General features: G+C 45.2%; 1 protein-coding gene across 1 annotated transcript; it reads left to right on the forward strand.

Annotated features, from left to right (window-relative positions):
- Positions 1–394: 394 nt before the first annotated feature.
- Positions 395–13,977, forward strand: PPIC (peptidylprolyl isomerase C). The gene is made up of 5 exons (XM_081133671.1): positions 395–757; positions 6,840–6,953; positions 7,395–7,488; positions 9,795–9,979; positions 13,318–13,977. Exons 1-5 carry the CDS (start codon positions 641–643, stop codon positions 13,444–13,446), a joined length of 639 nt encoding a protein of 212 aa, XP_080989797.1. The 5' UTR covers positions 395–640; the 3' UTR covers positions 13,447–13,977.
- Positions 13,978–15,433: the final 1,456 nt, after the last annotated feature.

Here is a 15,433-nt window from a genome sequence, read left to right on the forward strand (position 1 = left end):
CATAATCTTCCTACACATTATTCTTAAATTTGTAAAAACGGTATCCCCAGATTGAATCACCGCCACGAGAGGTCATTCATCATGTGCAACCCGGTCAACCCGTCTGCGCGTCCCGCAGTTCGCGCGCCGCCCCGCACTTAGCTGCGGGCTCTGCGCAGCACCGGCACCCGCAGCTGCCGGGGCCTGCTCTGAGGCACCCGAGGCCCACGACCCGGGCTCCTAGGCGCAGCCCCCCGGCCCGGCGGGGCGCAAACGGCCACGCGAACCCGAGCCCGGGCGCCCTGGGCTTTCCCGGGCTGACCTCGCGCCCACGCCGTCCATCCCCGCAGAGCCCGGGCGCGCCCAGCCGCGGGACTCCGCCCGGCCCGCCTCTCGGGCGCGCGCCCGCGCAGCCGCCGGGACTAGCTCCGGCCCCCCGCGCCGCGGCCGCGCCCTCCGCCGCGAGCCTCCGCGCCCCCAGCTCGGTCGCCGCGCCGACCTTGGGCGGGGCCAGCCCCGTGTTCCGGTCCTTCCCGGCCCGCCCCGTCCCATCCCTAACCCTCCCCACCCCCAACCGGGAGCGCGCAGGCGCAGCCACCGGGAGTCCCGCCGCCGGTCCGCAGCCCGCAGAAGCCCCGAGCCGCCGCCGCCAGCGTTCGCCATGGGTTCAGGTTCCCGGAGGCTGCTGCCTCTGGTGCTGTGCCTGGGGCTTGGCTTGCTCGTGCTTTCTTCGGGGTCCTCGGGCGTGCGCAAGCGGGGCCCCACGGTGACGGCCAAGGTGACGGAGCAGAGGGTGCCCTGTCCCCTCCTGCCGGGAGGGATGGAGGAGCTTTGGGGACTGGGACCTCCGGGTGGGGGAGCCGGGAGGCGGCGGCGGGGCTGGTGAGAGGGGCCGCCTGCGCCCGCGGTGGCCGCGGGGCTGCGCGTTCTCCAGGGGGACCTGCGGGGGCCCGATGGCCCGCGTCCCAGCGCACCCCCGCCGCGGGTGGTTTGAAGTTCATCTCCCAGGTCCGTGGTCCGAGGTGACCAGCCCAGGGGTTAGGAGAAACTTCCGGAACCGGTGGACACTTTCTCCTGGAAGGAGACCGCCCGGGAACTTCCTTCGGCGTGGCGGGGACTCGGGACCAGCAGCAGGAAGAGCGCGGGAGGGACGGGGACCTGGGAGACGCGCTCCGAGCCCCGGGCTGCAGCTGGGCCGCCCGCCCGCGGATGTCGCCCAGCGCGCAAGGGCCCAGGTCCAGTCCCCACAGGCCGTGCTCGAGGAGGGGCTCCCCTCTATTTAGCAGCCAGGCCCTCCCCTGCGAGGGAGAGGTGCGCTTTTAGACGCCAGACTGGTGGGCACACCCTGGACTTGGGATGGTGTTGGTGGCAGGCACCGGCGGCACCCCGATGACTGAGACCAGCCTTTTTGTCTCGATCAGGGGGAGAAAATCTGCCATGGACTGCCCTTTCGGCTGCAGTCCCCCCCCCCCCCCCAGCATATTTACCCAAGGTTGGGAGGTAATGGCAGGGTGCCGGGAGAGACGGAGGGGAGGGGGGGGTGGTTGGGTTAGTTGCTAATTGCCACTGCTAGAAAAACTTACTGGCAGCAGTGCCTTGGAATCTGGAAGGAGGGGCAGCCCAAGTGGTCTTACCAACCAGCCTGGCGTCCCACAGTGGAAACGGGGCTGAGGAACGAGGAGAATGCTTGCATTCACCACTGACCCCACCCAGAAGGGGGGGTCGAAGGGGCTGGGAGGGGAGGTGGAGCCCAGCATCTGCTGTAGCCCGAGTGAACCCCGAGGCCACGGGAGGCTGCCTGGGGAGATACACTTAGCCTGATCTGCTTCTACTCCCAGCCCCTTGGTCTTTTGGACTTACCTCGTTTTGGGAAATAGCTGGTGCAGGCCACAGAGCTGAAGGAGGGGGAGGGGGCTTCTTTCAGCCTGCAGATATATTTGGGTCTCTTAGGATTCAGCCATAATCATAAAATTCATGAAGCTATGAAACGATGAAGGAAATAAACCTTAATATAGACATTTAAAATGGGTGACGTTTAAAATGACCTGAATGGTAAGAAAAACCAGCCTGGCAAAAACTTAAGGAGGCAAACTTCGTGCACGGGCAAAGGCCTCCAGACAGGAAAGCCACTAAGAGGACTGGCTGCCTGGGACAGTGTGGCTTCAGGGCAGGGATGAGAGGGAGGGGAATGGCTTGAAATGCGTTTGGGGGCTGAGCGGCAGCAAGATCATGCAGGGCCTCAGAGGTCACAATTAGGAGTGTGGGTTTTGAGGCAATTACTCTTATAATTTGAGGTTTTATCCTAAGTGCAGTAATTGCTGCTGGAGGGTTTTAAGCACGGGTTTGACAGGATCTCATATACACTTTTAAACAATTACTGTGGGCGCTTGGGGGAGTGAACTGGGAGGTCATGTTGGGCTCCATGCCAGAGTCTAGATGGCGGTGATTGGATTAGGGTGGCAATGGGGGAAGTGGGGGGCATGGGACTTGAAATAGGTTGACAGTTTAGATAGGGGGTGGGGAAAAGGGATTAGGATTGCCAGATGCAATACCGGGCCCCAGTTAGATGGGAATTTCAGATAAACAATGAAGAATTCTTAGTGTGAGGACGTCACCTGAATATTTGGGAACAAGCTTCAACTGGGAAGTTCTAAACCTACCAATGCAGAGACCTACTAGAGAGCAAGTCAATCACCATCTCTGGGGGTGTGCAGCCTGGGTTGGAAACCTCTAGAAGAGGGAGGAAGCCAAGAGAAGAGGGCGATGGTGGCTGCAGGAGGGAAGCATTGAAGCATCTCAGTCCCTGCTTTAAGGTGCTGTCACTGAGGAGTTTCCATGTGTTCTACTCTGGGATTACGTAGGCAAGTTTTCTACAGACTCCACTCTGTTGAATTAATTACTCATTCAGTGAGCTTTTTTAAACAACAAAAAGGAGACATTAAAAATTATTTCTCTGAGTGTGGAAATGTAGATTAATTGGCCACTGCTCTAGTGTTTTTTTTTCCCTAGCAGTCTTTTCCTTTTCCTCTGATTTCTAAAAATAGGAATCCGTAAATGAGGTGTGAAGTGCAGGGTGGCCCTTTAATGGCACTCACCTGGTCCATGAGTCCTGTTGTCAGGCCACTGTCCCAGCTTCCTGCCCAGCCACACAGGCTCAGGTGGGGGCTCTGGCTCATTTGACTCAAAATCCACTGAATTGGCACTTGCAGCCCTGCATTTTCCAGCAGAGCCGTGGGTTCTATGTAGTCAGGCACCTAGAGTGTAGAAAATAACGCTGCCCCCTTTCCAGCTGTATTCTTCACAGCCTGCTGGCACTTTCTACAGCGTGGAGTGGCCATGAGAGCAAGGCTGGGTGATCTTGATCTTGGGCAAGTTATCTGATGGCTCAGGCTCTGGTTCCTCCTTTGTACAATGGAGATGGAAATAATACCTACTCACGAGAGTTTTGCACATTAGATGTGATAAAGCAGGTAAAGTGCTTAGGTCTGATTTAAGTTCCTGATTTAAGAGGTCAATTGTTAGAGTTATTTGTGTTATTAATCCCTCTGTAGCAGCCCAGACCTGAAAGAAATCATCTGTTTTACAGACAAGGAACAAGAGCTCAGAGCCAGTTAGTGGAGGAGCTGGGTTTCCGTGACATCACAGCTCATTTTACTTTGGAAATGGAAACAGGATTAACCCTACAGGGGTTTGGGTCAGGCTACTTGAGTGTCTCTTCACTCTTCCCCTACCTCTCCTTGTCTCTAGTGCCCCATAATTTTCAGATCACCTCCAAGGGCAGCTTCGAGGGAAAACAAGGAGTGAGTGAGGTGCCCGCTCCTGAAGTGCAATGTGGGATCCAAGTACCAACTTCTCCAGGAAGCCTGCCCTGAACCCCACAGATAATTGCCACCTCTAACTGTACTTCATCTGTACTTGTCCTCTCATAAAACCCAACTTCCCATTATATTACAGCTACTGCTGTAATGTTGTTTTTGTTCTGTGGGACTGTAAACTCCATGAGAGTAGGGGCTTTACAGCCCCCCACCCCTTTTTGAGCACAGGGCCTGTTCCCAAGGGCACACAGCAAAGGCAGAGATGATCTTGGGGCAAGAAAGTGTAAAGTAGGAGAGTTTGCCTGGCTTCCACACTGAGCCCACCCTCACTCCGGCTAGGTGTGTATGTCCTGTTTCTCACTTAATATCACCGGGCATTGAGCTGTTTAGCATTTTTTGAGCCTCAACTTGTGCTGACAGTATGCTGGCCCCTGGGGACCTAAAAACACCTTTTCTACCCTTTAGAGGTTCCCTGCCTGGACTGAGAGAGCCTTATTAATGAGAAATTGCAGTCTAATTGGATGCAGCCTCACTTTGAAATTTTGGCTTTCTCACTCCTGGTGGGGAAATCTCTGTCAATCACTTAACCTCCCTAATCCTCACTTCTCTTCCTTGAAAACCTGTGAGAATAGTCCCTGCCTCTCCCTGAAAAGATGTAGTGAGGATTAATTACATAAGACATGCAGGTAAAGCACATGAGACACCACTGACTTGGTCATGCTTGTTTTCTTCCTTCCCTTCCTCCCAGTTCTCCCCCGTGATTTCAATGCCTCTCCCCTCTACTCTGTCCTTACATTCTCTCAGCCACCACCCCAGTGCAGGCCACAGTGCCTCGTTCCTGAGCTGGTCTAAAAGCCCCTAGATACCCCCCCAGCTTGTATAATATTCCCAAAGTCTCCTCTCTGTGCCTCCCCAAACCCTTCTTCTGCCTTCTGGAACTGGTGAGGGTCTCCCTTCCCAGGGGTATGGTCAGAAGGGCTACACTACTTCTCTGCACACAGACCACATTTCCTGCCTGGGGTCTCTGGTTCCAGAAGAACTCTGCCAAGTAGGGGTTGGGCCCATTCTTGTCCCTGGAGGCTGCTCCCTTCCATCTATACCTTCTCCAGGATGCCTTCCTGCAGCCCTTCTCCCCCCCCCACCTGGGGATGCAGCCTTCTTGGGCACTTGTCATATGCTGCCTAGTACTGTGGTTATCTCTTTACTTGTTTCATCTCTTGATCTAAGCTACCTTAGGATAGGGGCCCTCTTGTGTAGCTTGTAACTTCACATTGCCTTTTACATAGATTTTTCATAAATACTTGTGGACTAAATAAGATTTGACCATTTCCATTAGAGTTGGGAAACTCTGCTATGTTTTCTTGCTATCCATCACTCATGAAGTTAAAGGGTACTGTGGTTTGGGGGGAGAGGGGATTGTATTAATATACATGCTAGGCTGCATCTAAGAAAATAGGATTTTTTTTTAGTTATGCTGGGTGAGAGGCACTTCGCCTTCTCATGCTCCCCAAATTTTATCATCTTTGCTTTCTAAACATTCATGGGCTTTATTTGCTCTTCTTTTTGTTAAAAGTCTGGCAGGTTTTCTAGTTTCTTATACACTGTTTCTTTAAAATGCCATCCCTGATTCTTTTTCCGGTGCTGTTTTAACTATTGCTGGTTATAGGATTTACTCCTTGGCTTGGAAATCGCTGTGGAGAAACCAGCTCTGCGGGCCCAGGCTCAAGTGTGTGAACACAGCCACGTTGTATTCCTCTCCTCTATGGCACTGCCTCATATCAAGATCTTTCACGCATTCTATATTGTCCTACTGGATAAATAATAACACAGTTTTTGCTGCTTTGGCCATGTAAAAATTGTAAAACGCCACACGGAACACTAAATGTCACATCACCTGTGACAGCCGTGCTGATGTACCGGCAGAAGCTCTCGTCTTGAACTGAAAGTGGACAGTCTTTACTTCATGATTTTTCTAAACTGTAAGACATCTTTTTCTTTGACAACCCTTCTTATGTTTTTTAAAGCCATCTTTTGAATGTCTTTTTTTACCCATTCAAACATTAAATTGGTTCATATAATCTAAACTCACTAATAGAATGCCCTTCGACTCCATGGCCTTTTCAAGCATTCCGTCTCAGAATCATCTCCACACAGTGATTTGAGAAGCAAAATGTATATAACTTCATTTCAGATGAAAAGTGGTTTTTTAAAAAGTCGAAGAGAACTTTGAAAGTTTATCTGTAATAAAGTGACTCACACTCTCTTCTGGGTATGTTTTTTTCTTCTGCCCTAAAATGTTGTGATAGAAAAAGAGCACATGTTACTTGTGTAACATGACAACTGAATTCAGCATCTTTGTTTACACGGTAAAAGGTTTTGTCAGGACCCAAGTATAATGTTTGCTATCCATTGGCCAAGGATGGGGACCTGGTGCCTTACTGTGCTTGGGAGTAAGGGGCAGGCCTCTTGGAGACTGCTGTGCATTCTGATGGTCTTTTGCAGTCCCCTGGACCTTAGATGTCTATTGGGAACTCAGTGGGAATGTGGCACTGTTTGAAATTACAAAAAAATAAATCTGGATGGCTAGCCTATTTATCTCCTCACCATTTTTTTCTTCTTCCAAGATTAGAGAGCATTACATTTTAGAAGATAAACAGTTTCTTCTCTAACCTTCACCCACAAACTGGGAAATGGGAAAGAGCAGCAGTGCTTGTCTGGGTGCGTGAGGAAGTGGAATTTTTGAAGACTTGACTGGCCCACAGTGACAGTATTGAGTCAAACTTTAAACCTAGTACCTACTACAGTGTCTGGCCCATAGGCTGTGCTCAATAAATGTTTGTTGAATGAATATTTGTGAGCAAAATGCGCCCACAGAATAGAATTAGAATTCCTTTAACTTATATCATGCTCCCTCACGACCCCTTTGTAAAATACTGGTGGGCAGGGCTTTCGTGTGTGGATCAATTCACAGATTTCCATTTTCACTTACCTTGTATATGTGGCTTTTCCACATAACCTTCCTCTCTGTCTTTCAACCACATGCAGGTTTTCTTTGATGTGAGGATTGGAGACAAAGACGTTGGCAGAATTGTGATTGGCCTCTTTGGAAAAGTTGTGCCCAAGACCGTGGACAATTTTGTTGCTTTGGCAACAGGGGAGGTATGTCTCAGCTTTATCTCTTTTTGGTGCACAAGTTGGATCTTCCTTCTCTTGAGGCAAGATAAAGATGTCTTCTGGGGGGAAAAGTGTTAAATTAGTAGGTCAGGTTGACCTGAGACATCTTATAATATTCATTTTTGTATACAATCTGTGTTCTTCAGACCCTCAGTAGCCTTAGGCTTCTAGAAATCAGGAAACAATCATCAAGTGAAAATGCTCTCTTCTTATTCACATTAATACTTCCACAGTTTGCTTACTTATATTTATTGATTTGGTCAGTTAATGGTACATTTCTAACAGTAAATCATGGCAGGGACCTAATCGAGTTCTGTAGGTATTTTGTATAATTTTCTCATTTTGTCATTTCCAGATAAACACTGGGGTTTATCTTTCATAATGGGCTATAACTACTTGTATATTCATTTGACATAATCTCTTTAGAAAGGATATGGATATAAAGGAAGCAAATTTCATCGAGTCATCAAAGATTTCATGATTCAAGGAGGAGACTTCACCAACGGAGACGGCACTGGCGGTAACATTGCCTTTCGCAGTTTTCCTTTCCCACTTAAACTGAAACCTAAAATTAAGCCAGTATATTGAGTTCCCAGATTTAAGGAACAAAGTCATAAAAACCACCAAACTAATTCTTTAGGAAGGTAGAGTTTTGGGGGCCAATCTTGGTAGATATGAATGAGTGAGGCTTCCTAATTTTAAACAATATTACTTTGGTGTTCATTATGTTTCCATAGTGGAAACACATTCATTTAGTAGACTATTGTGCAGTTATTAAAATTCTAGACTACTAGCATGTAGCAGTACAGGAAGCTGTCTGTCATCGGAAGGGAAGGCAGAATATAACACTGTGTGTTCTGATGGCAGCTAGCTACAAATTGGATGTTGGTGGAGGACTGGGGACATCATTCTGGAATGATGAGACTGGTACTTAGGTGCATGATTGCAGGTGAATTTATCCCCTTCATTCAAAATTCTTTTTTTTAATTGTTGGGCTTTTAAATAATAAAAATTAATAGATGAGTTGTCAAAATTATAATATAAATTATTTTTTATAAGCAAAGTTAGAGTTCTGTAAAGTACAAATAAACTTATAGAGTTTTGAATCTCCCTGAGCTTGTTTCCTACTGAGGATTCCAGCTACTCAGCAACCTGGACTATTTTTCCTTAGAAATGTAGTGAGTTCTTTTCCTGAACACACATGGTGTATATAACTACACAGAATATAAGTTTATCTCAGGCTTAAGATTTTTAAAATAGTAAATACTAGTTTTGGTGGATATTACATTGCTAACTTTTTAAAGAAACCTAGTCCATTTTCTAGCACTATTGCTAATTTTATGCTTATTGCAATGGTTTATTTATAACAAAATGACTACCATTAAATGCTTGGATTTGTCAGGCACTTCAGGAAGATTACTTTGAGTCCTTGTAAAAATGCTGCAGGCTGTGGGGATGTAGCATGGAGCAGGTTACTTGGGGAAATGGGGTTGGTGAGGATGAGTAGGGAAGCAATCCCAGCTGCTGCAGAACTGGGCCTCACTAGAAACGCCTGCAGCTACAGGACAGGTCCCCTTGGGACTGACATCTCACTGTCCTGCCCTTGGGCCAGGCAGGAATGGTGACTGAGGTTTACTGTGTTCCCTTTTCTACATTTCTCTCTCTCTGCCTTCCCTGCCCAGTGTGTGTGTGTGTGCGTGTGTGTGTGTACACACGCATGTTCGTGCGCACATGCTCAAGTGTGTGCACATGTGTTTTGAGTTAAAATTCTCTGAGTTTTGGAGGTAGGACCTTGTGGGCCACTTAATTTAGCATATGACTCCTCTGTGGGCAGAGCTTTCCTGCCAGGTCGCCTCACATGTCACTGACCAACCAGCCATACATTGCTTGCCTTTGATATCCGCTCCTGGTCCTTCTAACTGAGCCAGGATTTTAAGGTTGGCAATGGATGGATAAGGAACCCTGCAGAAGGGGAGGAGGTGAACATGACAGGCACTCAAGGTGTCAGAGGAGGGAGCATATACTTCTCATGGTCTACACTGCTGTTTTATGGGGAAAATGTGTTCTGCTCTACCTGCTGCTTTGCTAGAACTCCAGTCCATATGCCTGCGTTTCGTTCTTCTGTTCAAGGTTGGATCCCAGTTGCCATCACACTGTGTATTTTGACAAGCCCTGATGTCATCGTGCCTAATGACTTCCAGGCTGGCTACTATTGCTCTTAGTGCTGAGGCAGCAAAGAACATCTGCTTTGGAGTCAGAAAGCCAGATGGCCAAGTTCTGTTCTGCTGTTTTCAAGTTTTGTAACCTGCGTTTCTCATTGCAAACCAGGGTTGAGAATATCTATTCTATGGGTTATTTTGAGAATTAGCTAAGGGTGTATATTGTGTGCTTAGTGTGCCCTAGTTGTATGCTGAGGTAGGAGTGACCCAGGACAAGTGCCCTGAACCTCGGAACGGAGACTGAGCCAGGAGGATGCCTCATCTACCTTTCATTCTGGCTTTACAGTGACATCCTGCGCTTCAGTTCCCTCTCACTTCACAGTGAAATCATTGAGCTGCTTGGTCAGGGTTTGGCCCTTGGTTTGAGGCCAGAGGGTATCCTGCCATCCTGTGTCAAATTTAAGGCCTTCGTTTATGTGTTTGTTTCAGTCCTTAAGGAGTTAATTTTATGCTCTCCACTTCGCCTTATGTTTTACCATCTTTTCCCCATTCCTCACTCTTATCAGCTCCTATTTACCAATTCTACTAAAACCTCATGTTTCCCTTTGAAGAACTGACTTTCCTACAGCACCTGTTGATTCTCCTTTTTCTTATTCTGTCTCACCAGGTATAAGCATTTATGGTGAGACATTTCCAGATGAGAACTTCAAACTGAAGCATTATGGCATTGGGTGGGTCAGCATGGCCAACGCCGGGCCTGATACCAATGGCTCTCAGTTCTTTATCACCTTGACCAAGCCCTCCTGGCTGGACGGCAAACATGTAGTATTTGGAAAAGTCATTGATGGCATGGTAACTTGATATATATATTTTTTTTTCTTTCAAAGCTTTATATTTATAATGAGAGTACTTTCAATAATTTATTTTAATCCATTATTATATGCTGACTGGCCTCTTCAAAGGTGAATAAATTATAAATGGTATGGCATTTTAATTGTTGGGAGCATTGGGGCAGAAGCTGAGGACTTGACATGGAGAAGTTGAGTACGTAAGTTAATATATCTCACTACTTGTTATAAATGGAAACTCTTTTTAATGTAACCAAATAAAACCAGGGCACTGTGTGTGCATATAATAGAATATTGTTCAGCTGTAAAAAGGAAGGAAATACTGTCTCATGCTATAACATGGATGAAACTCGAGAATGTTAAATGAAATAAGCCAGTTATAAAAAGACTGTATGATTCTACTTATATGAGGTATCTAAAGAAGTCAAATACATAGAAACATAAAGTAGAATAGTGGTTGCTCGGGGTTATGGAGAGGAGGAAATGAGGAGTTACTGTTCAATGGGTATAGAGTTTCAGTTTTGCGAGACAAAAAAGTTCTAGAGATTAGTTGCACTACAATGTGTATATATATATATATATATATATATATATATATATACACACACATATATATATACATATATATACACACATATATATACACATATATATATACATATATACACACACATATATATATACACATATATATATACACACACACATACATATCTTTATTGATTTCAGAGAGAGGAAGGGAGAGGGATAGAGAGATAGAAACATCAATGATGAGAGAGTCATTGATAGAGCCGGCAACCCGGGCATGTGCCCTGACTGGGAATCGAACCCCGAACACCTGGATCCTAGGTCGACGCTCAACCACTGAGCCATGCCCGGCTGGGCACAATGTGAATATATTTAACACTACTGAACTGTACTCTTAGAAATGGATAAGATGATAAATATTATATGTTTCTTACCACAATTAAAAATAAAATTTAAAAGAACCTAGCACCCCATGCAATTCAGTGTCAATATAGTCACCTTTAAAGACACACCGTATAGTACCCAAAATTACTAAAGAGAATTCAGATTTCTGCTGCTGTCTCACAAAATATCAAAGGTGTCCAATTCATAATCCATGGGAACACTTCTTAAAATCCTCATTCTTTTCCACTTTCAATATTTCTTCTCCTCAGCAACTTCCCAAAGTAGCTCTCTCAACTCCTGAACTGGCAGTTGTAAGGTCTGCCCAACCCAACCCTGACAGTCCTTGTCTCCTCTCATATTCGTTTTGTTTTGTTTTCATGTGAGTTATACCTCCCTCGTCCAAATGTAAATAAACCTATCTCACTCATTGCAATTTTCCCACAACTTCCACCTGCTGTTCTGATTTTACCCAACGGAAAGTCAGGAGATGAGCTGGCCGACTCAGAATCTCCCTTACAAGGAAAGGAAGCGCCCAACCTGAGCTGTCAGAGATAGAATTCTCATTAGCAAGTGGGATGAGAGGGAACTAGGGCAAAGACATGTCACTTAATATATCACTTTACAACCCATCACAATAAAGGACATGCCTATATTCTAATGAGCCATAATTGTCCTCAAAAGAATGCAGTCTTAAAATTAGATAATCAATGCCAGCCCTCCTCAAGTCTCTTATTTGACTTTGCTTTTGAAATGAGCAAAGTTAACATGGGCATGCATGTGTTAAACCAGTCTGAGTGTTTTACCACTGGGGCCTAACCAGGTTCTAAATAGTTTAAATGTAAACTAATTCATTCATCCATTCAATGACTATATATTAATGCAACATTGTGCTACGCTGTAAGAGAACTGAAGAGTACAAGGTTTGGGTGTTCTTCTGGTCATGGTTTTTCTTTTAGTCTTCTAGATCTTTTGTCTTATTGCCCTGATTGCAGCGACAATTTCCTTCTATCCATTGGTGTGCCTCCTGGGAGACCTGGTCTTAAAGGTCTCCCTTAAAGCTGCCTGGTCTTAAAGGAACAGTCCTTAACATTTTATGGGTTATAAACTTCTTTGAGTAACTAATGAAGACTATAGACTTCTCTAGAAAAAATAAGTGTGTATATGTTTCATAGAGTTTCAGGGAATTTAGAGAATCTCCTGAATTCCATCTCTTGATTCTCCAGAGATCATCTGGGTTGTGATCTCTGGACCTCACCTCAGTCCTACGGAAGCAGAACCCCCAGAGGTGAGCCCACAAATAAGGATTTTAAAGTTGTGGCAAAATATACATAACACGGGAATTTCCATTTTAACCATTAAGTAAGCATTTTTTAAAAGTGCCCAGGTAATTCGGATGTGCAGTCACTGCTTTAGGTACACATGTGCGCACACACAGTCTACTTCGAAATATATATTATTTGAAAAATGCTGCCCTTTTATCTTAAATTGATCTAAGCCTGAAGTTGGACTATTTGACACCATGTCCAAGTTCCTGAGACACTCTGTTGCTACTTTTGTCTCAACCGTGTTTGGGAAACACCAGAAACTGACCTTCCCAGTCCTTGGCCAGTCCTCCCCCCTTCAGCATGACACGAGGTAGTACATGGGCCTGTGAAATCTCCCATGGCAGAGAAAGGGGCCTGTACACCACTGTGGGATGGAGTTACATTAGAGTTAGACTCAACCTATGGATTAATGGCTTGGGTCAGTTTTAAAATGGGCACACCCAGAACGAGCTCCACTTCTAAATCTTTCTGGCCCAATTGATGATGCCTAGACCTATGACAGGTGGAGCTGAAATGGACTCAAACTCCATGTTAACTGTTACTTAGGGTTGTAACAAGTGAGTGGAAATATATTTTATTAGAGGTAGGTGTTTACAAAAATATCTTTTTTTATATATCTTTATTGATTTCAGAGAGAGAAAGGGAGGAGAGGAAGAGATAGAAACATCAATGATGAGTCATCATTGATTGGTTGCCTCCTTTATGCCCCCGACTAGGGATCGAGCCCACAACCCGGGCATGTGCCCTGACTGGGAATCAAACCGGGAACTGAACCGCGATCTCCTGGATCCTAGGTTGATGCTCAACTGCTGAGCCACGCCCAGCCGGGCAAAGATATCTAACTTTTCCCCCAGAAAATAAAATGCTAATAAAAAGAAGTGAGGAAATATATAAATATATTCTCTAATTAGCAAGGTAGTGGGTAAAGTTTATTCTGTTATATATAAATTTCCTGAATATTCTAAGTTTTTCATGGTTAGTTTGAATGGTTTTGTAATCATAGAAAAAAAACTTTACCTCCCACTTGGGCTGAAAGACTTGGCATTGATCTCACTTCTCGATTGCCATACTTGCCGGTCAGAAGGGTCTGCTTTTCTCTCACCAGACAGTGGTCCACTCCATAGAGCTTCAGGCAACTGATGGGCACGACCGACCACTCACCGACTGCGCCATCACCAACAGTGGCAAGATCGACGTGAAAACGCCCTTTGTGATTGAGGTCCCGGACTGGTGATGCAGCTGGCAGAGAGCAAGGAACATACGCACATATGCATACGCTGTCGGGGAGGGGTGTGTGTGTGTGTGTGTGTGTCTCTCTCTCTCTCTCTTTTGATTCTTCAAAGTTACTGTTTTGCTCTGTCTTTTTACTATGTTCTGTTTTCCACTCCAGATCACAAGAGAGTTGTGACAATCAGCCACTCAAACTTTATTTTGCATGAATTTCGGTAAATCACTTGTTTAGAGACTTTGGACTTAAAAAACATATCTCCTTCCGTAAATGGTGCTATTTTTAAACTAGAAAACTTTGTATTAGCTATCTTCTTTTGAAAAACACAATCATTATTTTGCTGAATTGTGATCCCCAAGTGATGCTAAAGATTTGTCACGAAAAGATAGGGACATGAACTGTATTATTTTGTATTTAAACAGAATTTGTTTGTAGGTAAAGGGAGACTTGATTAGTATAATCTGATATATGTCATAGGGACCTTTACCTGATGAAAGGTGCTTTGATGTTCTCTGTATTAAATACATTTTATATAGATCAATTCTCTTCACAAGACTTTTTTAAAATTTAAAATTCTTAAAAAATTAATATACAAAAATATACACATGCTAATGTTAACAATTAACAGATTAGAGAGGGTTCTGTAAATCAAAGCACTAACACAATTGGATTATTTGGGATAAAAATGCACAGAAATTATACCTGTCCACATTCCAAATACTTGAGCTGATTATTCACTAATTTTTGCTAAATGCAACGTTTTTAGTAAGTTCCCTTGAGTCCAGTTGCAACAAAAAGGAATCTTATTGAACTTAAATTAGATGAGAAAGTAAAATCCTATTGGGGCCTTGTTGGAACATACCTGGCTGTAACAGTCTGTGCCTGATCTTTGTTCATATGGGAACAGTATCTATTAGAAAATAGCCTCATTACTTCTCCTCTGGATCCCATGTGGGGGGGTGAAAGGGGGGGTGTCCAAAACAATTCCATCTCTTGAGCTGTATTCTAAGAAAACTGCTTCAATGAGAGAGGAGACAAAATGGGCATTCTTACTGCTGATGGGGGCATTAATCCCTATAGCCCTCTTGGAGAGCAATTTGTTTTTTTTCCCAACAAAAATATATTAAAGGCCTTTGATATGCTAGGTACCAGTTTTGAGTTTTGGGGATATAGGAATGGACAGTGAGAGGAGGGCCTCATAGAGTAAATAAGGTAAATGAAAACGTGATGAGTACTGTGAATAAAATATATCCATGCTGGCTGGAGAAGCAAGGCGAGCCTCCTGAGGGAACACTCGCGAAGAAGAGTAGGCAGTGGTCAGGTGAGATCTGCCATTTGGGCCTGCTAGGCAGAGAACGAAGGGAAAGGATGAGGGTCCTGAGGTGACAGGGAGTAGGTTCCATCCAGGGCAGAAGAGAAAGCTAGTGTGCTGGATCCTCAGAGGTCAGAGAGGTCAGGCCCAGACTGGGTCATGTCAGGCCTCGGGTGCCAGGGTACAGTTCTTTTATTCACAATGCAATGGGGAGCTATCAGTTTTAAGCTGGGAAGGGGCATGATGTGTGTGGTCTGCATTTGAGAAAGGTTATTTTTAAAGGGAGCTAAAGTACATATCAAGAAACTCAGAACATTCATGTCTCTTGAAGTCCCACTCCTGGGAATTTGCTTTAGAAAGCGATCTGAAATTGCAATGGGTGTCATTGTTTTGGTCAGTCTGCATTCAGTCTTGAGTTCTGGGAATGGCCACCCATTCTCTTTGGGGAATCACAGTATTCCCTCAAGTATTTCATTAACTCACTTGATAAATATTTATTGAGTGCTGGGTAGAGCTGCATTGTTAGCCCTCATGGTTCCCATCGAAGGAGACAATTCACATGCGTGCCACATGAATATATAGAAGAGCCTCAGGTAGTAATATGTCTACAAGAGAAACCGAGCAGGTAGAGAGGAAGAGAGTGGAGAGGTGATCAGGAAAGTCCCTGAGTGTGGACAGAAG

This window comes from Miniopterus schreibersii (assembly GCF_964146895.1).
Source record: "Miniopterus schreibersii genome assembly, chromosome: 3".
NCBI classification, from domain to species: Eukaryota; Metazoa; Chordata; class Mammalia; order Chiroptera; family Miniopteridae; genus Miniopterus; species Miniopterus schreibersii.